Below are 27,588 nucleotides of genomic sequence, written 5' to 3' on the forward strand. Positions count from 1 at the left end.
CTAAGCCTTGCATGTAGCATACATTGATGGACATGACGAAGAGGAATATCAAGAATTGAGTCTCATTCTTTATCCATTTCATGCCGATTTTGGTGAATACTTTGATCGTAGCTCTTGATCACATTGGCCCATTTGGTGAGTTTTTTGCCTTCTCCTTTTGGCTTTGTGTTTCCCTCTTTCTTGCCCATCTACTTTACATTCCTTCCTTTCTTTTCCTTTTTCTTTGCATCAAGTTCTTGCTCATCTTCAACTCTAGTGTGGCAACAAAATAGGCATGTGAATTTTGAGTTTCTTCTAGAGTACTGGCTTAGTCACTCATATGAAAACTAGTATGGAAATGGGTGAATAGAAAATTAGGATTAAATTTATAGACTTTTCTACTAAGGATGTTCTATGGAAAATTTTAATGATAGGAGAACCTAATGTTGCTAAATTCTTAAGCGAGTTGGTTGACCCCTCATATGTGGGTGTGAGAAGAGTTGGTTGACCCCTCATATGTGGGTGTGAGAAGATTGCTGACAAGAGAATTAAGAAGAGTATTGCCTTGTGGGCGTACAAATTCCAATTTGGTTAAAAGACTTTAAAGATCTTGTTGTAGAGCTAAAGGTTTTAGATGGAGACTAAGCAATTATTACTTTGGATATTCAAACTTATGGATTTTTTAACTAAGCAAAGGACTATTGCAAGCTAGCAACATGCTTGAGCTATTGTACGATTTGCAGAGGAAACAAACATGGCAGACTTGTTTGAGATAAGCCAAAATTTAACCTTATACTTTGTGTGGATTGGTTGGATTAGTCAATACAAAGAATGGATACTCAAAGATGGCAACAATTCCTTGGGTGAGCATTAGGACCCAGAGTATGGCACTAGCTTAGGGGGGACAAATTGATGACTTTGAATGATAAAGAGGGATCGAAGCGAGGCATTCGGGAAGAGACAGGTTCGCTTTATCTTGGTGCTTGCTCGATTTTTGAAAAATCTGCCTCAACTTGCGAGGAGAATGAAAAATGCATCCTCCAAATTAATTTTAACAAAAGGATTAATTGAAGAAATTATTAAGAAATTGCTTGTTCAAGCTTTCCATTTTCCTCTTCAAAGGGAGAATGATTCATGTTAGGTTCACTCAAAAATGTTTCCAAGAGTTGAGCTTTTAACAGAGAAGTGGGAGGAGGGGAGGAGGGTGCACCACTCCATGGAGAGGGCTACTAGGCATTGGGGGGTAGGGGGACGGGTGTGGAGTGGGGTGGGGGCGACACCGGTACACACACAAGTCTAGACCACCCCCAATCATGAGAGAGCCATATGTGTGGAAGCACCAAACTATGAGGCAAACAATGAGGCAGCCTAGGAAGAAAGAGGACTAGGAAACGGATGGGGGGAGAGAGAGAGAGAGAGCTCAAAGCTTTTGGTGCTTGAAAGCTTTTGCTTAGTGAGTCGTTCTGCTAGGGTTGACAAACCAAAAGTAGCCAAGTGCAGAGCACAATCTTCCGGCCAGAAGCTTGTGAGCCCAACCTAAAGCATTCATCCCAAGCTTTTCAACACTCTTGCACAAGAAGTCACTTGGCCTTACAAGTAGATACTGTGAATCTTGACTTGAGATGAGGATTTTCATTGATGTGGATTCTTGGTGCCCTATAAGAACCTACTTTGAAGATGAGAGTACAAGTATTAGATGAGGACTTAATTCAAGTAAAATTAAAGTCATCAAAGAATTTGTCTAGTTGACCAAATCATGATAAAACTTACACAGAAGCTTTTCATTATTTGAAGAAAATTTAAGTTGCAAATACTAGTCATTGCTTGATGGGCTTCTCTCAAATCCATTTTTAAGCCAAGACTCCTTCAAGGGTAAGGCAACTAAATTAACTTTGATTTAAAAAATCTCATCAGGAACCACAAAGGAAGAAAGAGGTGTAAGAAGAAACCCTGTGCCCCAAAGAATCCTCGCTAAAATCTGTAAATAGTGGTGTGCTCATATTATCATCTTAAAATCACTAGCCACAATTACATGAATACGCATAGAAGTGAAAACAAGGTAGCAACCAAATAGCGCCACTAGAGAAAACTACATATTTTCTAGTCATCAGCCTCAGCATGGCACATGTACTCGAGATCATGGTTACCTTCCTCTACCTAGTGGTATGTAGTGACACCAAGTGACATCTTATGACCATGACCTCAATTAGCATGTCGACTTGAGCAAGAATGTGATCCTAAGTGGAGAAACTCTGTCAAACCAGCATTGGGCCCTCACCCAAAACTCAAAAGTCAGTAGTGTGGCTCACCATTATGGTTCTGTAGTTGCTTGCCTCAATGGAATTTACAACCTTGTGGATAAAATTTAGAGACCAAGTCCAAGGAAATCCCAGGCAGACAGCCTCATTACAAGGACGAGTAAATTACTGGCTCACACATAAGCAAAGAACTTTGTTAGTCCCTCTTGATCCTTAGGCTTACATTCGTGAGTGGTGAGAGCAAAATATTTGAGAGGGATCAGTAAGGAGTGCCTGCACATTATTGGGGGGTGCTTTCCGCAAGGGCCTCCAAAATCCACAGGAATCATCATTGAGAAGAACATTGTTCAAGGGTTTCAAGCGCTTTCTCAAAGAAGCATGCTTCTTTCAACAAATCGAGAAACTTTTGTTGTGCTCTTTTGACAGCCTGAACTGAGGTAGCTCACTTTGGTGCCACCTGCATCGAGCTGGCATGTTTAAGCTTGCATTCCTCAACATACCATTTATTTCAGTGTATGTGCCCTGTATATAGGCTGCGGATTTGAACCTAGTGATGTGAGTAAGACCATTCAGAGCAGCTTGATTAATTGATTGCCTTTAGGCAATGGATTATGTCCTCTAGTGTAAGAAAGTAGAGGGTAGTGCAGATGGCACCATATAAGTGACCACAATAGAACTTTATAGGCACCCAAGTATATCCATCGATCACAAGTGCACTTATCTTGCATGGAGAGAGACCAATGGAAAGTTCAGGTTATTTCCCAAACCTAAACAAACCAAAGTGCGAGTTTAACTCCATGAGAGTACCAGACAGCTTCAAGTCATCAACTGCATAGACTGTGCTGACACCCCCACTTGCATCATCAGCACCAAAGAGTAGATGCAGATTCGTGCATACTGATTTCTCCACCTTATTAGTGGATTAACTTGCGCATGTGCACATGGTTGGTCAGGGTAAGTGCATTGCTTTAATGAGATCACAAATTCCAGAAAATCCTTGTACTAAGAAGCACTTCTAGTTACTTAAAGGGGTTTTCATGGAAATTGGTGATACATGATTCTATGTCACTGAAATTGCATTGTCAGCAAAACTGTGGGCATCATAGAACCCAAGTAAACCACACATGTAAAAAGCTCTATATTTTTTATATTCGAATGGTTGTCATGACCATCCAACATTTTTTCACACATGTAAAAAGCTCTATATTTTTTATATTCGAATGGTTGTCATGACCATCCAACATTTTTTACATGACCGTTTAACCAAGCATATCACGGAAACTCTCCCTTTGTGATTCCTTAATTACAAACTTCTTTGATTGGGAGATCCACAGGCACTGGAGCTTGGTGACAAATAACACCACACAATAATCTCACAACATTGTATTGAGGACAATCCGCGGGCTCTGCGTTGTTTCACATCGAGCCCAAACTGATCTGATCCTATCCAGCAACACCTGAGCATGACTCTGCTCTTTGAACATGCACAAGTGTGGAAATTTCCCAATCTCAGGGACGTGATGCAATAAAAACCTTTGTCAAAACCATGCTGTTTTTATTTCGATGATGGGATGTCCACACTGCACCCTTGGTCCATATTGATGTCCTTTTTGCCATGAGCCATGAGCTATACCTTGATGTTCAAAGGCCGGTCAATTTGAAAAAAATTATTTTGACATATCCTGCCACATATAATAACCGTTTGCCTTCACAAAAATCGATTCAACATACTGGAGTTTTTCCTGATCGGAGCCTCCTCCTGTCTTCCCTTCTCCGGCTTTGCATCCATAACAGCAGCATTCAATGTCATGGAATTAACAACTTTATACAGCTGCACATTGTCCATGAAGATCTCTGCGAGCATTTTTCTAAAAGCTCTCTCGCTCAGCAAGTCCTGACCCTGCACCCTTGGCATGCTGCTGCTAGTAAGAAACCCATTTGGCAAGTCCTCTTTTCCAAAAGATTCGTAGATTGCCTTGTCTTCTTCCTTTTCCTCTGCAAGAAGCTGTGCCTGCACGAATCCAAAAAAAACCTTTAGCATCACAACTCAGAGAGAGAGAGAGAGAGAGAGAGAGAGAGAGAGAGAGAGAGAAGAAAGAAAGATATATTAACGTCTACGAGAGGCCAAAGCCGGCCTATGAGACAAAAAATAATACAACTGTGTTCTTCCGGTCATCGGAAGAAAAGAAAGAAAAGAAAAAGTGTGCATGTGTCTGGATACAACTGTGAATCATGAGAGAGAGAGAGAGAGAGAGAGAGAGAGAAGAAGAGAAGGGGGGGAGGGGGGATGTGTAACTTGTATTACCATCTACAAGGGGCCAAATTGGCCCATGAGACCAAAAAGATTACATAACGACTAGTGGTACTGTGATAGAAGATGCATGAGGTATCTCCAAAATCCTACTAGATAACATCAAGAAAGAAAAGAAAACCCTAGAATCACTAGTGTCTTCATTGAGATGAAGGAGCCTAGCATCCATCGGAGACTCTATCTCATCTGGAGACCCAATGAGATAAAAAAAGGGTACTCTGTGCTCGTGAAAATGCCCGGGATGTGGGTCTTGTGTGGACCTTTGTCGGGCCTCAAGTCCTCTGACCTGCAGTGTGTGTTACCTATGGACACATAGAGGCAGCTTAGCCATTTGGATATTGCAATGAGGATGCCCTGTGATCGTGGTTGCTCTTGTTGCACTCTGGTTGAGCAACTTTGTCAGATCCCCTTCATGTGTTTAAAAATGGCTCTGCATTGACCTGAGCTCTTTAGATAAGTTCACACTGGCATGTGCCCACCGCACCCCCTCCCCCCGCCCCGCCCCTCCCCCCCCCCCCCCCCCCCCCCCACCCCCCCGCGCCAAAAAAAAAAAGCGCGCACACACATAAATAGCTCACTTAAAATGCCCAGGTTCTGTGTACATAGTCATTGCACATCACAATTTCATAAAAAGCACTTGACAAAAACAGAAAGAATAAACGGCCCATACCTCTGCTGCCAAGAGCCCTATGCGACTGTCAGATGTCATTAGAAGATCCACCACATCTCTCACTGCAGCGTTTTTCACAATGGGCTTATCATCCTGCTTTGCCAGGAATTCTACACTGCACTCTTGTAGCCTCTTGCGGAGGTTTGCCACTTCATGCAAAAACTTTGCTCTGTCCATCCTTTGCTGCTCCTGCTTTTGCCTCTCACTCTGAATAACAGCCTGGCAAAAATCATCAAAAATGGGAAGCCTTGTTAGCACGTATGCAAAAAAAATGGACACAAACGCGCTGCTCATGTGGCAGATAAATCATTTTCATATTTCAAAGGTTTCCCCTCCCTACACAACAAAGAGCTGCCTTGAGGCAGTGTTCAGGTCATGGCATGACAACCCCGTTTACATAGCCAAAAACACATTTTTTCACTTTTATGATGTATTTGCGTCTTCACAACGTTTTTGGCCAATGGCAAGAAAGTGTTTCGTCAACTAGCCTACACATTTACAAACCCCCTTGGCAAACCGTTTACATAGTACATACTACTACAAAATTTATCCCCAGGTTGCAAGCATCATTTTTGCCATGATTGCAAAAAATATGAGCCTCTATGGCGTTTGCAACCTTCTTGTACTTGACAGACATAGCCATGGCTATGTGGCATTGCTTTGTAGAAAAAGTTTCCTAGTTGATCAACCTAGCCATGGTTTAGTGATAATTATTTCCTAATCCTCTCCTTAATCAACAGGAGCGTCTATGGGTTATGCCTCTCTTTTAAGGGCTTCAGCTACTCTATATATCTTTGGGGATCACTTTTACTGTCCCGCTCTTTACTATGCGCCTGGCTGCCTAGGCATGACTAGCATGGGATATGCTGCTCTAACTTGTTTGGGGAGAGTGTTTTCAAGCTCACTACCTGCAAGGTCTGTGTGTCTAGTTTACAGAGGCAGGGGACACCTTCTTGCGAACCGTGCGCATGAATATATATTCTCACCTCACTTGTGGGCTGTGGACAAGTGGTAGGTGCTAAACTCTTCGTTTAAGCTTTTTTGTGTTTTAGCTCAATGTGCTTCTTTGTAGGTCCACACTTCATTAAAGTACGGACAGACAACTTATAAGTGAGTTTGGGAATTGGGCATCCACACTTCATTAAAGACTGGGCGGACAAGTTGTAAATGAGTTTGGGCACTTAATGGATGGCGGCCGGCTATACTCTCATAAATCAGGCACTCTTTTAAATAAAAGAGTGTGGACAGCTTATTGGGCACCCTCTCCACTTATGGGAGAGGTGCGACTCTTGTTGAGGTGGCCCAATAGCCACCCATTATACATATGGAAAGGCTTATCTTCTCCCTCCCTTCAAGGGAAATAGGCACCTACTTCATGAGGAGAAAAGAGAAGACAATTGTCAGCATAACCAGTCCACACACATACTTTTAGGAATGGTTTCTTGCTTCTCCAACTCTTGGAACAACCGGCAAATGAGTGCTACGCTGCTGTCCAGCCCCTGGCAGTCCTTTTTAGCTGCTATAAGTTATAACTTGGATATGTACCTGCTGAAAATGCTTTGGAACATTTCTATTGCCAACAATTTGATCAAAAGCTGATTTCTTCTCTCAAAATCAGAAAATTCAGCGGTAAGAGCTTTTACAAATTCTCTTTACCTACTCTATATCCGTGTGCTTGACCATTAAGGTCTTCTATGACTCGGCCTGGCACACATGCTTGTGTATGGATGCCAATGGAACATAGCTGCTTGTGGCAAGACATTGGGGATTGGAGAGTGAGGTTCTTCGCAACAAAAGCTATGGAATCAACCTTTACTTTGAAAAAAACATGTTTGCAAAACGTTTTCATTGCATGGACGTCATTGGAAATCTGGCATGTGATTCCCATGAAGCCCTTGATAATACAATCGTATTACAAGGGGAGTCAGTGAAGGGAGATTAAGAGTTAGGGTTTCATGTGGGAGACATACACACAGAGAAGAAGAAGGGAGAGAGAGAGAGAGAGAGAGAGACATATGTGGGGATAAGTCAACTCATCAAGTGTGAGTGTGTGACTCCCCTATCACACATGTATATTTGCACTAGTACACATAGTGCACTTAGTACATTAAAAGTACTAAGTGTACTATGTACTATAAACACATGGGCTTGTACACACTACAAGGGTGGGCAGAATGCCTTTACCCCAACAACCTCCCACTTAAAGGCAAAGTGCCCTTAAATGAAGGAAAAGAAAAAATCAGCATGTACAAGATAATATACAAGGCCATATCAAGGCTGAAACTGGCCTCATCCAATGCCCATCAAGTGTCTGCAATGAGCAAACCGCTTCGGAGGCAAACTCTTTGTCAACAGATCAGCCGGGTTGTCATCCGTATGAATCTTGACAAGCTGAATTTGCTTGTTCTCTATCACCTCTCTGATGAAGTGATACTTCACATCCACATGCTTCGTCTTTGCATGAAAGACAGGGTTCTTTGCCAACTGGATGGCACTCTGACTGTCACAATGCAACAATGGAATATCCCCTGTATAACCCAAATCAACCACTAACCGAGATAGCCATAATGCCTCCTTGCAAGCCTCTGTGGGGCTGCAATATACTCGGCCTCTGTAGTAGATAAGGCAGTGCACTTCTGCATCCTGGATATCCATGACACAGCACCTCCTGTGAATGTAAACACATAACCGGTAGTAGACTTCCGGTTATCTGGATGACCGGCATAATCCGAATCCGTGTAACCATGCACTAATGCATCCTGTTTGCCAAAGCATATGCACATATCCTGTGTGCCCTTTAGGTATCTCATGACACCTTTCACTGCTTCCCAATGCTTCTTGCCAGGTTTGGCCATGTATCTAGAAACCACTCCCACTGCAAATGCAATGTCCGGCCTAGTAGCAACCATGGCATACATGAGACTGCCACAAGCTGAAGCATACGGAATCTTGGCCATATCAGCCCTGTCACTATCCGACTGTGGGCTGTCCATAGCACTGAGTTTCACATATGGAGGCAAAGGAGTACTAGTCTTCTTCCCCCCGTCCATATTGAACCTCTGCAAAACTTTGCCAATGTATTCCTTCTGAGACAAATACAACACATGCTGATTTCTGTCCCGAAGTATCCGCATACCCAAAATGTGATTTGCATCACCCAAATCCTTCATATCAAAGGTTTGATGCAGCCTCTTCTTCAAGGCATCCATCTCCTTACGAGATTTCCCGGCAATCAACATATCATCAACATACAAGATGAGGATCAATAGACTGCCATCCAAAGCTTTCTTGGTGTGTAAGCAGTGATCTATGTCACTTCTCCTGAAATCCTGGGATTTCATGAATGTATCAAATTTATGATACCATTCCCTTGGTGCCTGTTTGAGCTCATAAAGACTCTTTTTCAGCTTGCATACAAGCTTCTCCTTTCCATTTACTGCATAACCCTCTGGCTGTTGCATATATATCTCCTCATGGAGATCACCGTGAAGAAAAGCAGTCTTCACATCCATCTGAATCAAATCCAAATCATCATGAGCAACCAAAGCTAATACAGCTCTAAGTGTGGTCATTTTGACCACTGGAGAGAAGATCTCATCAAAGTCCACACCATATTCCTGCTTGAAGCCCTTAGCCACTAACCTGGCTTTGTATCTTGGCTTTGCATCAGGTGCAACTTTGAGCCTGTAAACCCACTTGCATGGCAAAACCTTCTTGCCTGCAGGTAAATGTACCAACTTCCATGTTCCATTTTTGTGCAGAGAATCCATCTCTGACTTCATAGCACGCTCCCAAAGAGCCTTGTCTGCTCTCTGTAAAGCCTCCTTATAACAAGAGGGCTCCCCACAGTCAGTAAGCATCAAGTAGTCAACCCCTGGAACAAACCTGTCAGGGGCTCTAGAGGGTCTTGTGGACCTCCGTACCCAATGACCATCATTTGCAGGTTGCTGTCCAGCCTGCATATCACCTATTGGTGGCTCCTGTTCCATGCCATAAGGTTGAAAGATAATGCCCGGTATCTCCTCTATCTGTGGGATATCCATAGGGACATTTTCTGCCATCTCTGGCTGTCCATTTGGACCATTTTCAGCACCATTTAAGGGCTGGTTTTGCTGTTGTAATGGCTGATTTACAGCCCTTGGTTGTTGTCCATGATGTCCATCATCATCAAAGATGACTCTGCCAGGCTCCTGTTACCTTGCAGGCTCCTTATACATGCATGTTTCATAAAAAATGACATCATTGCTGCGTATAATCTTTCTATTCACTGGATCCCAAAGTCTATACCCCATTTCACCTCTGTCACCATATCCTAGGAATATGCATTTGTGAGACTTAGGATCAAGTTTGGTGTGCATTTTCCTGCGTATGTGCATGTACGCAACGCAACCAAACACTCTCAAGTGCTTGTAGGACGGAGGCTTCCCTGTCCATACTTCCTCTGGCACTTTCCCACCAAGCCTCGTGTTAGGTGACCTATTTATAAGATGAACGGCTGTCATAACAGCTTCAGCCCAAAAACCATGAGGTAACGCAGCATGTGACAACATAGAACGGACCTTCTCCTGAATGGTCCTGTTCATCCTCTCTGCTGTCCCGTTTTGTGGAGGATCATAAGGAGTAGAGAGCTCCCTCTTGATGCCTTTAGCATCACAAAAGTCCTGAAACTGTTTGGACATATACTCTCCACCATTGTCGGAACGCAAAGCCTTCAGTGTTTTGCCAGTTTGATTCTCCACATGAGCAACAAACTTCTCAAACACTAAGAATGTATCACTCTTCAAACGAAGAGGATAAACCCACACCTTGCGTGTGGCATCATCAATAAAAGACAAAATATTTTGCCACTCCCAAAGAAAGCTGAGGCATCTCACATACATCTGTATGCACAAGCTCTAACTGAGCATCTTTCTGTCCAAGAGCTTTCTTGTGGAGGCACTGGAGTTGCCTGCCATATATACAATGCTCACAAAACTGAAAACTTGAGAACTTTAGAGAAGGCAAGTAACCAAAACGAGACAATTGTTCCATTCCTTTGACACTCATGTGTCCCAACCGGCTATGCCACATAGAGATTTCCGGCAGCTCGGTTGCATTTACATTAGCATGGTGACAAACACCTGCATGCATGAAGTAAAGAGTGTCCACCTTAGAGCCTCTGGCAACAACCAGTGAGCCCTTACTAATCTTCCACTTCCACGACCAAATGTGGTAACATAATCAGCATCATCAAGCTGTCCAGTAGAAAGCAGGTTCTTCTTGATCTCAGGCACATGCCTGACATCATGGAGCATAAGCTGTGAGCCATCTGAAAACACAAGCCTCACATCACCTCTGCCAAGAATCTTGCATGCATGGTTGTCACCCAAATAAACTACTCCTTCATTGCCAGCAGTATACCTGACAAACAAGTTTCTGCAACCTGTGACATGAAAGGAGGCACCTGAATCAATGATCCATGAGTGCATACCATGACCATCTCCTGCAAGAAGTGAATGGGCATCAAGTGAAGACGTGAATAGGACTTCATCCTCACTGTCACCTGAATGTGACACATTGACTTCTTCAATCTTGACTCCACTTTTGCCCTTTGGGCTTTGCATCTTTGGCTTCATCTTTGTCTTTGTCTTTTCCTTTGCCCTTTTCCTTTTGATCATTCTTCCATTTGTAGCATTGCTTTTTGATATGTCCCTTCTTGCCACAATAATGGCATTCCACGTCCTTTTTGGAGCGGGACTTGCTCCTTCCCCGTTCTTGGCTTTTACCCCTTTGCTGGGATCTCCCACGTGCATTCATTGCATTGGACTTCCCAACAGAGTTGTTCTTCCTGTTCATCTCCTCTTGAAGAAGAGCACCCTCAACATCTGCATATGACAGCAAAGCATTCGAATTGCTAGTGGCTGTCCTGAATGTGTCCCAACTCTCTGGCAAAGTGCATAAGAGAAAGGTGGCTTTGAACTCATCGTCCATTGCCAACTTTTGATTGATGACCTGGCTGACAATACCATTAAACTCATTTAGATGGGCTGTCATAGACGCCCCTTCCTTCATTTGAAGACCTATGAGTTTCTTCAACCAATACACTTTGCTTGAGGCACTTTGCTGGGCATACAAGTCCTGCAATCTTTGCCACATTCCCCAAGCTGTCTTCTCTTCACGTATGCTGAAAAGTAAAGTGTCTGACACAGACAACATGATGGTAGATCTTGCTAGCTCATCCATATCTTCCCACTCTTCAGCAGTAAGAGAAGCGGGCTTTACACCCCTTTCTTTGATGGGCTTGTGCTGCTTCTTCTGGAGCAACACATTATAGCACTGGGTTTGCCAAATGTCATAATTATGTGAGCCTTCAAGCTTCTTGATGTGAAGCAATGAAGAGCTCTCACCTATGGTTGCCATAGCAATATGCAACCTGTCACACAGTCAATGCCTGACTCCCTGCAAGATGTGCAAACGCTGCACCAAAGCACACAAAGTGCTCACAGTTGTTCTCCCAAAGTTTATCTCCCACTGCGGAAGCACAAATGCAACTCTACTCCCACTGTATGTGATAAAATCACCAAAATCTGGTTGCTGCAGATTTAGGACAGCACCTTAGATGTGCTCTGTTCCCCTTCCAAAGTATTGTACAACAGTACTAAGTGCTCACCAATGATGTACCAAACCTGTACCGGCAAGTACAGCAGCTGAAAATGAACCTTTTGCTCACTCAAATCAATGTGCAGCCATGCCAAAACTTGTACAAAGCTGTACCAAATCTGTACCAGCAGGTACAGTAGCAGTAAATGCTCTCCTGGCTGCCCAAATGAGTGAAAATCAGACTTTTACAGTCCCCACCACTGCATACAACAGTCCCGAACAGAAATTGGGCAAAAGCCCCTTGACTGCAAGTGGATTTCTGAGGATTCAAGGCATAAAAGTCTTGCCCGCTGCTTTGCCAAGCTCAACAAGCATAAAATCTTGAAAAGCCCCTTGATTAAAGATCAATTTCTGATCATACATGGTACATTAACGCACATGAAGGCATCCAGAGTCTTCACAATGCTTCCCCCTGGCCACATATACATCCAATACATAAAAGCCCTTTGATTTACTGGCACATTGAGTGCTTGACAGGCATCAACACATTGCCCAAAGCATCAAATGCCAGTGCCTGCATGCAAATCAACCCAATCGGCACAAAAGCCCTTTGATCTGCACTGCAATTTGCTGCAATTTAGGCTTGAATGTGAGATTGCTCACATCATACAGCATGTATGAATGCCCAATGGCACAATTACATCAAAAGCCCCAAATTTTGACATCCAATTTCCTGCAAATTGATCCTGAATGTGACCAATGTCACCCAATTTTGCCAATTTTGCTCAAAATTTGAGCAATTTGGCACCTGTACCTGCTCAATTGATGATTGTACCTGCTCAATTGCAAATCCCAAAAAAAATTGAAGCAAATACCTTTGAAATCAACTGATTTTTGTTGCAATTGCAGGTACAGTATCTGGATCGTGCAGGTGGGCGTCGAATTTGCTGTATTGATGATGCTGCTGCTGTATTAGTGCAGAAGAGGTCGGGTGTACAGCTCCCCAAACTCCTTCACAAGCTCCTTGAGGAAGGTCGTGCGCTTCCTCTCCACCATGAGGTTGAGTAGGTTGAGTGTGGCGGGCTGGAACATGGCCTCCTTGCTCACCTCCTTCAGCACCGCCTTCTTGTCCTCCTCCCTCACAATCGGGCTCGTCACGAACTTCCAGAACTGCTCGTCCTCTACGTACCGCCCAATCGAGCTAGTGGAGCCAGAGATTCTGTGGCGCAAGGCATTTGAGCCGGTGCTGCTGCTGGGGCACAATCGCTTCGCATTTGCTGACATGGAGTCTGTGCAGTGCTTTGGGCGGAAGACGGCGGTGGCCTGTACCTGCAAGCGCACACACGCGTACACACGGACAGAACCGCTCCCTGTAGAGAGCGAGGGCCTCCCTGCATGGCGGCTCTATTACAGCGAGCTCCGCTGCCACCCGTTACCCTTCCGTTTGAGGTCCTGTCGCCCACGAGGAGAGCTTCGCACGCATACGAGCCAGGCTGGCACACTTCTCGCTTTCTCTTCCAGCGAGGACGACTGCAGATCTCATCCAACAGCTCCTCGTGCTCAGGGCATATCCGCCTGCTTGCATGCACGTATCCGCCCAACGGCTGATGGGCACTGCGTAGTCTACTGCTGACGTAGGGGCTGCAGGAGGTGTTAGATGGCTTGCTGGTCGGGCTTCTACAGTCAATTTCCAGCTTTGCACCCTTGAGAACAAAACCCTAAAACCAGGGCTCTGATACCAGTTGAAGGGAGATTAAGAGTTAGGGTTTCATGTGGGAGACATACACACAGAGAAGAAGAAGGGAGAGAGAGAGAGAGAGAGACATATGTGGGGATAAGTCAACCCATCAAGTGTGAGTGTGTGACTCCCCTATCACACATGTATATTTGCACTAGTACACACAGTGCACTTAGTACATTAAAAGTACTAAGTGTACTATGTACTATAAACACATGGGCTTGTACACACTATAAGGGTGGGCATAATGCCTTTACCCCAACAGTCAGCCCTTTCCGGCCCTATTGTAGTGTCATTTAAGTTTCAGCATCGCTATCTCATTTGGTTTTGTGCCATTTCATCTTGTTTAATGGTATTAATAGTTTCAGTGTGTGCCAAGATTGTGCTCAACCCTTTGTGGGGTAATTACACCAAGCACAGAAGAAAGCCTTAATCCGCTATTGTATGCACTACAAATCACCGGTCAAGTGCTCGCAATGGCCCCAAAGTGTTCCACCCAAATGGAAGGGGGGGGGGGGGGTCAAACTGTCGATGACCTTGCTGCATTGCGCTTGCTAGATGCAGTGCCAAGCTGTTATGCTGCTGATGATGATGATCTCCCATCACGAGCTAGTGTGTGACTCTAGATTTCTACAATCCTCTCAGAGACATCCATGTGAATGAGACTCAATGCAAGGCCTCATCCATCATCCTTGTAAAGTAAGGCCTCACCCGCATCTACAATCCGAGCTACAGCCTCCCACGTGACAGTGCACGCGGTGCTCGGATAGGAGGTGAATAGGCAGAGGATGCGCTGCCATACCTGCTGTGCCCGGGAGCGATGCCACAGGCAATGTCTCTGGCTCTCCTCAGGGCTGTTGCAACAGCAATAGTAGCTCGCTGGTCTAACTATGATCACCAACCACATGCCCACAGCTAGGCACCGATGGGCTAAGAGCCAGAGAAAGAAGGAGATCTTCTGGGGACGGAAGCTGCTCCAGAGTCTCCACCATAAATCTTCGATGAAACTAGCCGGGTCTCCTTGGTCTTGCCAATGCTGCTGCACTTCCGGGGTGCCACCTGTGTTCACAAGGAGGATCCGATGACAAAGCCGGGCGGAGTAATCAAAGAATGAGATGGCCTCCTTGAGATCCTGAATCAATGCATCCCTCCGCTGCTACTCTCCGGGGTCCCATTGTATGTGAATCAACGGGCTATTCTCCAAGCCATAAGCGCCGGATGCAATGCCTCTAACCTCAAGAGGGGGGGGGGGGGGGAGGAGGATTTTGGGGCCCACTTCCTCCTCTTGCAGCCCACCATGTGAAACCGATCCCGTCAAGTGGGAATAGACTCCGTTGGACACCCACATGCTTAATAGCACAACTTGAATGGACAACTTAATAACAATTGAAAATTGAAATGAAATGAAATGTTGATAAATGGACACCAGCACTGGGGCCGGAACGGGCCGACCCCCCCTCAATATATGATATATTATTGGGAGTATTTAAAAGATACAATGCTCCATGGGTTCAAAGAACCAGATGATGTCCATGTACAACTGAGATGAATACAGTACCAAACAAGAGACTCGAAGTAGACGTTCGAAGGAGAGCAATCCACTTGTGTAGTTTAGTCTCTACGGTCCTGTGCCTTCACTGGAATCCGCGGAGAGTGCCCCACTGGTGTTCCAGGACCACGCACAAACAGGCGCTCCTGTACTAACGCCTGGCTCTCCCGATCTCGGCACCCATGGACCGTGGTTCTCCAAAAGCTTGGACTACCCGGCACCGAACGGGTGTTAGCGGTAGAGAGAATCCTTTATCAAATTTACAACAAAATCCTTTACTTAAATCTCAATCCACTTACTTGTAGCTCGCTAGTGGAAGACAAATACCCGAGGCGTCTATGTGCAGCTACCAAAGATGGACACCAAGGCGCAACAGCCTGTCAAGGAGGAGGAGGAGCAGTCGCCTGTGTAGAAAGCGTAGCCACCTGAAGAGGGGAGGCGCAGAGCCGCCTGTAGCCGCCTAGGGAAGGGAGGCGCAACTCCATGCAGTTGCCTGTAGAGGGGAGCGCAGACTCACGCAGCCGCCTATAAAGAGGGCGTAGCCGCCTGGGGGAGGCGCAGCCGCCTGTTGTGGAGAAGGTGCAGCCGCCTGCAAGGGAGGAGGAGGAGGCGCAGCCTGCTGGGAGAGCACAGCCGCCTGCTGTGCAGAGTGCAGCCACCAGTAGCAGCCTGTGGAAGGCGTGCGCAACCGCCTGAGGGTGGCACAGCCGCCTGCTGGAGAGAGCGCGCAGCCTGTTGTGGTCGCCTGTGGAAAGGAAGCGCAGCCGCTTGCAGAAGAAGAGGCGCAGCCTCCTGTGTAGAGAGAGCAGCCCCCCAGCGTGCAGCAACCTGAGGGCAAACGGAGAAGAGATGATCACTTGCTGCTGTGTTTTTCCAAGCGGGTAGGGTGGTCGCTCTTTTGTAGCAGTTGGAGAGAGAGCACACGACCACAGCTGGCCCGCTCCCCTAGCTTGCATGGGGGCGGCCAGTTTCAAGGTGGGGTGTGGGTAGGTGGCCATGCACCCACCCCCACACATAAAGGGTTAAGAGTGGGGTTTCCCTCCCCACCTTGGCCCATACGTGGGTGCCCATAATGGGTGCCCACTCTTAAATGAATGTGAACTTACAACCTTATAAAAATAAAGGTTAGAAAGAAAGCTATTAAACAAACTAGTGCAATACACTGACCACCTATTCACACGCAACAAAACTCGTCAGAAGACAAAGCAAACTTCACGACTCACTGGCAGGCATCCCCGCTCAGTAAGTGGCACGTCAAACAGGCAAACACAAAAATACAAGTCATGCGAAAACAGTTCCAAACATGCAAAACATGAATGCATGTGCAAATAGTATCATGGACATATCTCCCGTTCATGGAACAAGTACAAAACATCTGTCGGGCACAAAAATGGCACGACAGAAGACATAAATCCCGGTCTTCCTATGGAGTGACAGTCCCATAGGTAAGAGACAGATCCAGGCACGAGCCTCCCTATGGAGTGACAGTCCCATAGACAAGACACGGCACAAAAACTGGCTCTTCCATGGCGTGACAATCCCATGGATAGAACACAGTCCAAATCATACACGGGTGGCACCAGTCTGGCACCCGTCAATACAACACCGTCCCTCTAACACACGGGTAGCACCAGTCTGGCTCCCGTCCATATGCACACTCTGAGTTTCCCATTCTTCTTTGGTACAATGACTATCGGAGAAACCCATTCTGAGTGCTCAAAAATACTGGCCCCTTCACATGAGACACTGGTCTGGCTTCAAGTGAACGAGACACAAATCTGGAGATGGACCAAATGGTCGGCCAATTGGTGACATCCCCCCGGGCTTCTAAAGAGTTGTCCTCAACTGAAAAGCCTCAAGATATGCCTGTAACAACTGTGGGTAGTCAATAAAATAATCCTCATTTACCCACTTTGCATCAATGGGCAAATAATTTTTGAACTTCACAAGGTATCTCCTGGAAAGCTTTCCTGCAGGTAGCTTTCGCTCCTTGTGAAAGACAATCTGTTCTGGCTCGAGGATCTCCTCAAGCTTATCAATCTCTGGCAGATCTTCTGTGACAGGCTCGTCAGGATCTGGCCCCCACATATTTCCGGAAAAGACTCACATGAAATGCATTGTGAATCTTCCAATGACTAGGTAAAGCAAGCCTGTATGACACTTCATTGATCTTGTGAATTACCTTGAAGGGTCTATAATAGTGAGGAGAAAGCTTAGGATATGATCCTTCTCGTCTTGGCCTCTTCCGAAGCCTAGCTTTCTCAAATTTCAGCGAAACCCAATCACCTTCTTTGACTTGCATGTCCCTTCTATGCTTGTCAGCAGCCATAAAATGGCTGAAGCAAACCTGGAGGTTTTTGCCTGTCAAATTTCACCTTTTGGCAAGTAATACATGCACGTACATATGCCTCAATGTCTTTACGCATGCTTGGCCAAAAGAAATATCTCTCAATCATGCGTGTAGTGGGCATGATACCTCTATGACCAGCATAAGGTGGAGCGTGACATTCCTCCATAACCTTTGGATGCAAATCCTTCACTACACATAGGCAGTTATCCTTCATAAGATAACCCTCGTTGATAACATAAGAGGCATGTGAGTGACCAGCCATCAAATCAGCCCATATATGGCAAAAATCAGCATCCGAATGATACAAATCTCGCATAGCAGATAAGTCCCCATGAGAGGCCACTGAAACTGCAGCCACATAAGGCCTCCTGGATAATGCATCTGCCACCACATTTTTCTTTCCCGGAGTATGCACAATCTGAAAATGAAACATGGAAAGAAGGTTTGCCATTCTCATCTCCTTCTCCGAAAGCTTTGTTTGAGATAGAAAGTATCTCAAGCTTTGATGATCTATCTTGACTACAAATTCAGCCCCAAGAAGATAATGTTTCCATATCTTTAAGGCATGAATTACAGCCAAGAGCTCTTTCTCATAGATATCCATATGAAGCTCAGCATCATGCAAATGACGGCTCTCATATGCAACTGCGTGCCCTTCTTGATTTAGGACAGCCCCTATACAATCGCCACAAGCATCACATTCTACTACGAATGACCTTTGCAAGTCAGGAACAATCAATACGGGTCCACATATGATAGCATGCTTGAGCTGCAATTAGGCATCCTGTTCTTTTGGAGTCCATTTGAAAGTGGTTTTCTTCTTTGTGAGATCATGTAGAGAGGTGGCTATCATAGCAAAATGCCTTATGAAATGCCTATAATATGAACATAATCCCAGAAAACTACGTACTTGATGTACGTTTTGCAATTCTAGCCAATTCCGAATGGTTTCTATCTTTGCAGGATCCATCGTTACTCCATCCTTGGATACAATGTGACCCAAATAATGTATCTCGGAAAGGAAAAACTCACTTTTCTTGGCATTAATGAAAAGTTTATGCTTCCGCAACTCTTCGAACACGGTGACCAAATGAGTTCTATGTTCCTGCTCATTCTTGGAGAAAACCAAGATGTCATCAAAGAATACACCTGTGAAGTTGCGATGGGGTCAGAATCACCTATCCATCATACGATTAAATGTGGCAGGAGCATTGGTGAGACCAAAAGGCATCACCAAAAATTCATATAATCCAAAAGCTGTCCTGAATGCAGTTTTATGGACATCTTGTGGCACCACTCGTATTTGTGGATAACCACTCTTCAAATCAAGACGGCTGAAACAAGCCGAACCATCAAGCTTATCCAAAATATCATCAATACGCGGAATTGGGAATCTATTCTTGATGGTAAGCTTATTTAAAGCTCTATAGTCCACACACATGCGGAATGACCCGTCTTTCTTTTGAACAAGAAGCACAGGAGAGCAATAAGGTGATGAACTAGGCTGAACCAAACCTTTCTCTAAAAGCTCATTTACCTGCTTCATGCTCTCTTCTTGTTGTGCGGCACTCACATGGTATGCGGGTTTGTTAGGTGGAGAACTACCTGGCACAAGATCAGCGCAGCCGCTTGCAGAAGAAGAGGCGCAGCCTCCTGTGTAGAGAGAGCAGCCCCCCAGCGTGCAACAACCTGAGGGCAAACGGAAAAGAGATGATCGCCTGCTGCTGTGTTTTTCCATGCGGGTAGGGTGTTCGCTCTTTTGTAGGATTTGGAGAGAGAGCACACGACCACAGCTGGCCGGCTTCCCTAGCTTGCATGGGGGCGGCCAGTTTCAAGGTGGGGTGTGGGTAGGTGGCCATGCACCCACCCCCACACATATAGCGTTAAGAGTGGGGTTTCCCTCCCCACCTTGGCCCATACGTGGGTGCCCATAATGGGTGCCCACTCTTAAATGAATGTGAACTTACAACCTTATAAAAATAAAGGTTAGAAAGAAAGCTATTAAACAAACTAGTGCAATACACTTACCACCTGTTCACACGCAACAAAACTCGTTAGAAGACAAAGCAAACTTCACGACTCACTGGCAGGCGTCCCCGCTCAGTAAGTGGCACGTCAAACAAGCAAACACAAAAATACAAGTCATGCGAAAATAGTTCCAAACATGCAAAACATGAATGCATGTGCAAATAGTATCATGGACATATCTCCCGTTCATGGAACAAGTACAAAACATCTGTCGGGCACAAAAATGGCACGACAAATCCCGGTCTTCCTATGGAGTGACAGTCCCATAGGTAAGAGACAGATCCAGGCACGAGCCTCCCTATGGAGTGACAGTCCCATAGGCAAGACACGGCACAAAAATTGGCTCTTCCATGGCGTGACAATCCCATGGATAGAACACAGTCCAGGTCATACACGGGTGGCACCAGTCTGGCTCCAGTCCATACGACACCGTCCTGCTAACACACGGGTAGCACCAGTCTGGCTCCCGTCCATGTTATGCAAAAATACTCGCCCCTTCACATGAGACACTAGTCTGGCCTCAAGTGAACGAGACACAAATCTGGAGATGGACCAAATGGTCGGCCAATTGGTGACACCACGCAAACCCGTTGAGGAGGGGAGGGGAGGGGATCACCGATCTGCCACCACTGGGACGTTGTAAAGAGGCCACCTGGTCTGACCTCATGAGTGCTCATGAGGCGGGCATAGTCATAATCTTCACTTATATAGCCTTTTCTAATAAAAGGTATACTTATGGGATTAATCACTTATAAGTTATAAACCTTGACCCTTATAATCAGCCTGCTTTCCTAATCCTTGGCTCCCTAGCCCCAGATTAATCCTATGGTTAGCGTTAGGTACGTAACAAGATTTCTAGGAATACAAGGATGACTTTCACCAGTGAAACATCTGTATGCTGTCCCGAAACCCTAATTTCAGCAATTCTGCAAGCTATAGAGAATTAACGAGAATAGGGGAAAAACATCGCAAGGCTTGCTTCTAACCCACCCAACAGTAGTATGGCTTTCCCTTCATGCATGACACTTTCCTTGAGGCTACAATCACTTGTGCATAATCCATGTGATAAGCCACACCCCCCCTTGCCAATGCTTGCCATGTAGCCACTTATTTCTCCAAGGTGTAAACCCCTTTGGGGCTTTCACCTTAATCCTTCAATCAATGCCTTTGGGCATCCCGTTAGGCCTTTCTAATTCACATTGGTCACCCTCCCAATTACGCACCCGCCCCTAGGGGAATCCCATCAGTACAGGACATGTAACACACGTAGTCATTGCAAGAACTTTCAAAGGCTTCTCAACATGAAGCACCAGCAATTGATGACAATCCTCTTGCGTATGCACCTACCGAAAACCCCCTTGTGTATGAATGGACTCCACTAATGAAGTCCCTGGATCCACTAGTGTACTTGCCAGATGGGAGTCCAAAACTGTAATCAAAAACTGAAGCAACTCTTTTTATGAAGAAAGATGCTGCTACTCACAGATGTTTATTGAAACTTGCTGCATTCCGTTGTTGTGCATGCTCAACCAACAAACATCTGCCAACTCACTCAGAAGGTCAGTCCTTCCTATGTAGTCTGGACACACTCTCGTGTAACATACTCAGTGACATTCTCTGTTTCCATATACAGAAGAAAAAAGCAATTGCCTCAAAGCCTCTTCAACAACCCCCGTGTTGAAGATTTTCTCCAGTTATGGCTCGGCTGCCACAAAGCCACTGATGATGTTGAAGACTCTCCTCTAAACACCTCTCATGGCACTGAAGCTTAGAACTTTCCTACAATGCAGTCTCAACTAGAACTGTCCATACCCTCTATGGCCTTAATGATATCCTATATGGAATCACTCTTGCCTTCCTCAGCTTGTCGGCAGCATAACAGTCTGGCACATTTGGCAGTAAAACCCCTGCTCCCCCCGCTCCCTCCTTCCCCCAATAAAACCCCGGCAGGGACCACTTCATTCACCTGGACAGACATCATCCACACCCTCTAGGGATGCTGGGAACTCTTGTAGGGCGACTCAGAGATGATGCAGAGGGCATTGCAGTCGCTCGGTGCGGGCTTTGCCCTCTTCCCCAAGGATGATGTTCCCCTCCGAGAGTGGTCAGCCATGGTGGGACTGACGTTAACCCCCTCCCTCTACCTACTAACAATCCGACACAAACACCTTCCCCCTCCCTTCTCTCCCCCTTTCTATTTTCTTTTCTTGGCATTTCTACATGTTCGGAGGGTTGTAATCTGCCTCCTAGGTAGAAGTTTCTCTTTTTACTATTTGAAGGAAAAAAAACAATGCACTCTTCCTTGTTTCAACTGGTAGGCTCACATGTTGAAGATGTTGAAGCCCCCCCAAACAACAAGGTGTATGGTGAGAAATCGATAATTGAGCGGCGGGCCTGAGAGATGAATGCAGCATTGGTGGATGTGACGAGTCTCAGGTGTGAGCATCATTGACGCGGGTAGAGGGTTTCTTTGGTGGGAAGAACAGGTAAAGCAATTGGGATGAATGCTAAGCTGAGGGAGTTCACTCCATTGGATTACCAGTGAGAGTTGCAGAGCAGTGGGAGAACCTTTTTCAACACCCCAATGAGGAGCTTAGTACTCTTGTGTTGATGCTTCTCAAGAGGGTTGATTGTGCAGGTCATCATGTTTGTGGATGGGTGAAAGCCATCTTCATATGTGATGTTCAGCTGCACCATTGATTTGGCAGTGATGCTTTAAAGATGAAACGCTTCCGAGCAGGAAGCCAACAACAGCTCTGATCTGTGGGGGTCAGTGTGTCCAAAGGACCACCCTCAGGCAGTCCCTTCGCACGCGGTGATGGCAGTGATCTGGAGATGTGAGAGTCTGATGGCATGGCCCTCACCATCCTCCTTACAAGAGAGAATTGTTATATGTGCACTGGTTGCGAAAGGCCACAACTTTGAAGGACGTGAGTAGCACCCGTGACTGTTGAAAAATGTATAACCATCAGACAAGAGTTTGAGAATAGGAGACATTGTCAAATATAGTGTCACAGATGATGCAGAGAAAGGTCTTGTTAATGAGATGCTGCATAACCTTGCAGTAGAAAACTCAAATGTGGTTAACATGCAAGAAGAACAGGCAGAAAAAAAGGTGTGCATGCAAAACTTACAATAGAAAACTCACATGTGGTCAACAAGCAAGAAGGTGTGCATGCAAAACTTATGGAATGCATGGCACAAAAAAGTGCAAGGGAACCATAGTTTGAGTAGAGAACAAACCCACTCTCCAACTTCATACCTTTGGCTTGCCTAAACCAAATGGGTGCCTGGTAATACAAATGTGATCCACTACTCAATACGAGTACGAGGGCTTAAATGTGGAAAACTCTATGGCAGTGTGTCTGAGTTGATTTGAGATATGTGGGATAGCAATGTGTGGAAAAAGGGCAACTTCCATCATGAAGATAGGGTGGGATGGAGCCTTGATAAAGTAATGGTTCATCAAACAGGTGTGAAGTAGGAGACAGCCACTTGCCCAAATCCAGAAAATGATGCCCTAATGAGCATGCTAGGCAGTTTAGCACGATCTCAACACACCTAGTTACCCACACTAGTGCACCTTAAATCCAATCCTTTGCAGCAATATGGACTCTGAAAAAGCTCAGAACCAATGACAATGCTCTGTACCTCTAGTTTAACTTTGTCTTTGATGACCATCTCTAATTCTTCCTTGACTTCCGGCTGAGACTTTCTTAAAGTCTTGATTTCTCGAGCAAGCACCTTCATCTCAGTCCTTGCTTTAGTTTCAACACTGTCTCTATCTTTTTGAAGATTTTGCAGCTTTTCCTTGAGCTCGATAACCTCAAACTTTGCCTGCTCTTTCTCCATTTCAACTATTTTCATCTTCTCTTCCACTAGGATTCTTGCCTCCTGACAAGTTTTCAAACATAAAAACATATCAACAAGGGCATGTATGCATGGAGAACCGACCCAAAAGACAATACTGTATTTGGAGAAACAGCATACCTGTTGCACACGTGCCTGCTCATTAGCACTAACCACAGAAGCTCGTGCTTCCTCTAGCTCCCATTGGAGATTATTAAGATTATCCTGCTCCATAGACAGTGCTCGATGCAGTATATCCTTGCTATGTCTTCTAGTACTATCCAGCTCCCCTTCCAAATCCCGAACCTATAAGATCAAACAGTGACACCAATTAATTTCAAAAGTCTCTATGCATGTGCATCTAAGAAGTCCACTGTGTCACAGAATGTAGCAGCAGTACCTTTGTTGCTAAAAACTCCTTGACAATGGTCTCTTGAGTCAAACGGGTTATCACATCCTCCATGTCGGTTTTTGCCATATCCAGCCTTCTATTCAGGTTCGCCAGCAGTCTCCTCACATTTCCCCGCTGATCCAGAGGCAAAGACGCTTGTACACCCTTCAGCATTTCAGCCCCAAAACTATCCACGCTTTGGTTGCTGCTATTGTTAAGGATATCCCATTGAGAGTTTTCCCCGGGTCCATCACCAGCAGCTGCGAAGGAGAAATCGCTTCCTCTGGCAGAGCTCATCTCACTCCCAATACTGTCAAGTGAGGGCCTTCGCCCATGCCAACCCCTTGGCTCCTCGGGGCCATAAACCTCTGGCTGCAATTTCTGTCCAATGTCACTATTTGTTTCCACTACATCGCGATGAAGTATTAAATTGGTGTGCTTGAATGAAAACCTTTCATCCATTTCTGCAGATAGCGTTTCTTTACCCCCACTTTTGGCTGCATGCACATCATAGTCATGAAGTTCGTGGCTGGACTCATCCAAACCTTCTATCTCAATCTCCATGCCCTGTTTAGCAGTCTCCCTTGGCATTTCTATCCCAAGCACACCACAGCTTGCATCACTTCCTCGTTCCGTTTCAGAAGTGACTGATGCAGATGATGAAATGCCTGACTTCAAGCTTGGGTCACTAGCAGCAGTGGAAAGCTGTGCCTCTTTAATCACAACCATAGCTGCAAACAAAAAAAGTCATCACTATTAACCATCTTGCTAAAATTTAAGCCCTATCAACCCTAGGTTCCATTGTCTTTTTCAAGAGGGTTTTGGACCTCTCTCAAGTTATATTCAATACACTGATCAGCATTGCTAAGGCCTCTTTCTTCTGAGGATGAGAAAACATAGGGACAATCTTTCAAGGGCTAGAGATCCTATATCCCATTATCAGACTTCGCTTCCAGAGGGGGATACATGCCTCCTGCCAGTGTGCCAGTGTGGGACTCCGGTATCCTTTGTTATCAACCCATCTTCTTTCATGGTCCCCTTTTGGACTGAGAGGGGGTGCGTGACAACCAATCTTAAAAGGGTATTTTATTTGATTTTTTGGTCTTGTGTTGTTGGCTGACAGCCCTTCTCTGGGCCAACCAGCAACCCTTCCACATATATAAGCAACATCTCATAAATCTGGAAATACACAACACATAAACAACATCGACTATCAGCTACTGCCGGCCTACCTCTGCAGCAGCTGGATCATGATCATTGTTCCTCTTTAGGAGCTGTCGTCGGCTCCAGCATTCTGCACACAGCTGCCGTCGGCTCCTTCCTCTGTACCCGCAGCACAATACCTAGTGACCTGCAACCAGTGCCCTGATCTCTGATCTTGTACCTACAAGCTGTAGCTCCTGTACCTATACCTGCATCCACTGATGCGAGCCTTCGACACCGACCACCTCACGGAGTGCCACCGCTGTCCCCGACGCGAGCCTTCGTCACCGACCCTACTTCAGCTCCGACCTCATCTTTGCTTCTTCACCGGTCTACTACTCAGAGTCACCTCACATCAGAGGGCCTCTTGTACAGGATTACATTCATCATTGTACATACACTCATTCATCGATTTCATGCTGTGTTGATTTGCTCTGATCTCTCGTACATCTGGTCCTTTTGTCCTTTGGCCGTCACACCCCAACCCCTCCCTTGCCAACCAACCATCACCAGCTTTTTCCGGACCCAAGAGGAGGAGGACACCCATACAGTGGATCCCATGGACCCACCACGCCCAAGAGGAGTTGCCTCTGACCAGGCCTCCACATTCCAACGTGCCCAACTCCCCCAGCCACAATCCCCTCGTCAACTCCAGATCCACGACATGCTCCATCGTCATCGAGCTACCTTTCCACGTGACCTAGCTAAGGGAGACCTCTCGGCTATACTCATTAGCCCCATGCTTTATATTTTGGAGAGTGATATACCATCTATCGGGGGCTGATGCTCCTCTCATGTTTCATGTTTCATGTTTCATGCTCCTCGTATTCCATGATGAGATTCCTATGGACAGTTTTGTATCACTCCAGCGAGACAGTTTTGATTTGTTCTATTTTATTTTCCTTTCTATGATAGGATATGCCAAGGACATTATCGTATCACTTTGGTCTCACATGCCCATTGGGTCTTTAGTAGACTCTCTCTCTCTCTCTCTCTCTCTCTCTCTCTCTCTCTCTCAGTTTTCCATGGCTCAATATATCCATGGTACCATTGTATTACTTTTGGTCTCATAGGCCCTTGGGGTCGTCCGTAGACGTTAATATAACTTTCTTTCTTTCTATCTTTCTTTCTTTCCACGATCAGGGGGGGTAGCACAGTGGACTACATGATGGGGTCCATGGAGACCACACAGGCAGTGACATCTTTCACCATCCCCCCCTGTCCTATTGGTGCGGATCACACGTACCTCTTACTGCCACTGGCGAGCTCCACACCAGCACCCACACAGCCCACACAGGCATCGCATACAACCTTCTACTTCACCCATGACTTGGCAGACATATATGAGCATCATGTATACGACGGGCTATTCCAGATGGATCCCCTGTCACCTCTAGACACACTCACCACCCAGCTGTCATCTCTACTACATACGGCTGCCACCCGCAGCTTCCCCCATCATACACACATTGCACATACAGATAGATCTGGGAGCATGCCCCAGAATCGGTGGTATGATGATGAGTGCAGAGAGTTATATAGACACCTCCGTGCCCAAAGAGCGCTGGGGACCATCACACAGAGACAGGCGAGCCGACAGATGAGGATCCTCACACGCCATAAGAGGCGTGCATATGAGGAGGCACAGTACTGGGATATATACCACCTTCTCATGAGCAGAGATGCAGCCATTGCCTGGCGCAGGATGAGAGAGCCTCGCCCTCGTACCCCGATTGAGGATCCACACACATGGCACACATATGCAAAGAGCCTCTACCATATCCCTCAGCAGCCGCCCATACCACACCCACAGGAATCCCGCCCTACCACCTCTACTTTCTTTACCGCCTCGATGGTCGAGAGAGCTATCTACCGGTTACAGCATGGGAGATCGGCTGACCACACAGGTATACAGAGTGAGCATCTTATTTATGCAGCTGACACTCTGGGACCCTTTGTTGCTCACCTCTTTAATAGGGCACTAGTGGAGGGCCTACCAGCTGAGTGACTATGCACACCATCGTGCCTCTCCACAAAGCGGGAGACATGCTAGACCCCAACAACTACAGAACTATCATGATTGTGTTAGAAGTCATCTCCTGTCCAGTTTTATACACCAGGGCCTTTGTTGTGGGTGTGCCCGCCCTTATGAGGTGTTTTATCATTTTTCCCCACTCCCCGCATTTTCCCCTTATTTTTCCCATTTTTTCTGTGGCTTGGGAGGCAGCCTTGTAGTGGCAGGAGGACCCTGAGCCTGGCCGACTGCATCTGTGAGATGGCCGACTGCATCTCATGAGTCGTGGGACTCTTCTGCTGCTGGCCGACCCATCTTGATGCTGGCCGACTGTGTTTACCCAGTCGTGAGGATTCTTGTGTCCAGTCGGCTGCCTACAGCAGGCCGACTGCTGATGTGGGGGCATATAAATAAGCCCCCAGCCCCATACCACTTGTGTACCAACACCGGGATTTTCTTGTGTATATCAGAGCAGAGTTACACGCCTACTTCTCTCTCTCTCTCTTGTGCTGTTTTTTTCTGCATGCGTTTTTGCTCGTGTTCCCAGATCTGGTCATCATCTCCGCTGCGTATTCTGACATGGTATCAGAGCCCTAGGCTCTACATAGGTCTTGGGATTTGTGTGAGCAAGAGGGGGACTGCTGTGTTGCTGATTGGTGGACTGTTTTG

General features: G+C 46.0%; 1 protein-coding gene across 4 annotated transcripts in view; it reads right to left on the reverse strand.

Moving 5' to 3' along the window:
* Nucleotides 1–3,429: 3,429 nt before the first annotated feature.
* Nucleotides 3,430–27,588, reverse strand: part of LOC147619293 (PX domain-containing protein EREL1-like) — a 54,047-nt gene continuing 29,888 nt past the window's right edge. For all 4 annotated transcript variants that reach the window (XM_086772950.1, XM_086772949.1, XM_086772952.1 and 1 more), the window contains 5 exons: nt 23,712–24,433; nt 23,453–23,617; nt 23,114–23,356; nt 5,219–5,437; nt 3,430–4,248 (listed from right to left, as the gene is read on the reverse strand). In XM_086772950.1, the coding sequence (XP_086629076.1) occupies nt 3,946–4,248; nt 5,219–5,437; nt 23,114–23,356; nt 23,453–23,617; nt 23,712–24,433 (1,652 nt within the window). In that variant the 3' untranslated portion in view covers nt 3,430–3,945. The remainder of the gene's footprint in view (nt 4,249–5,218; nt 5,438–23,113; nt 23,357–23,452; nt 23,618–23,711; nt 24,434–27,588) is intronic.

The sequence above is a fragment of the Cibotium barometz genome, chromosome 33, assembly GCF_041138505.1.
Source record: "Cibotium barometz isolate CiBa-2024 chromosome 33, ASM4113850v1, whole genome shotgun sequence".
NCBI classification, from domain to species: Eukaryota; Viridiplantae; Streptophyta; class Polypodiopsida; order Cyatheales; family Cibotiaceae; genus Cibotium; species Cibotium barometz.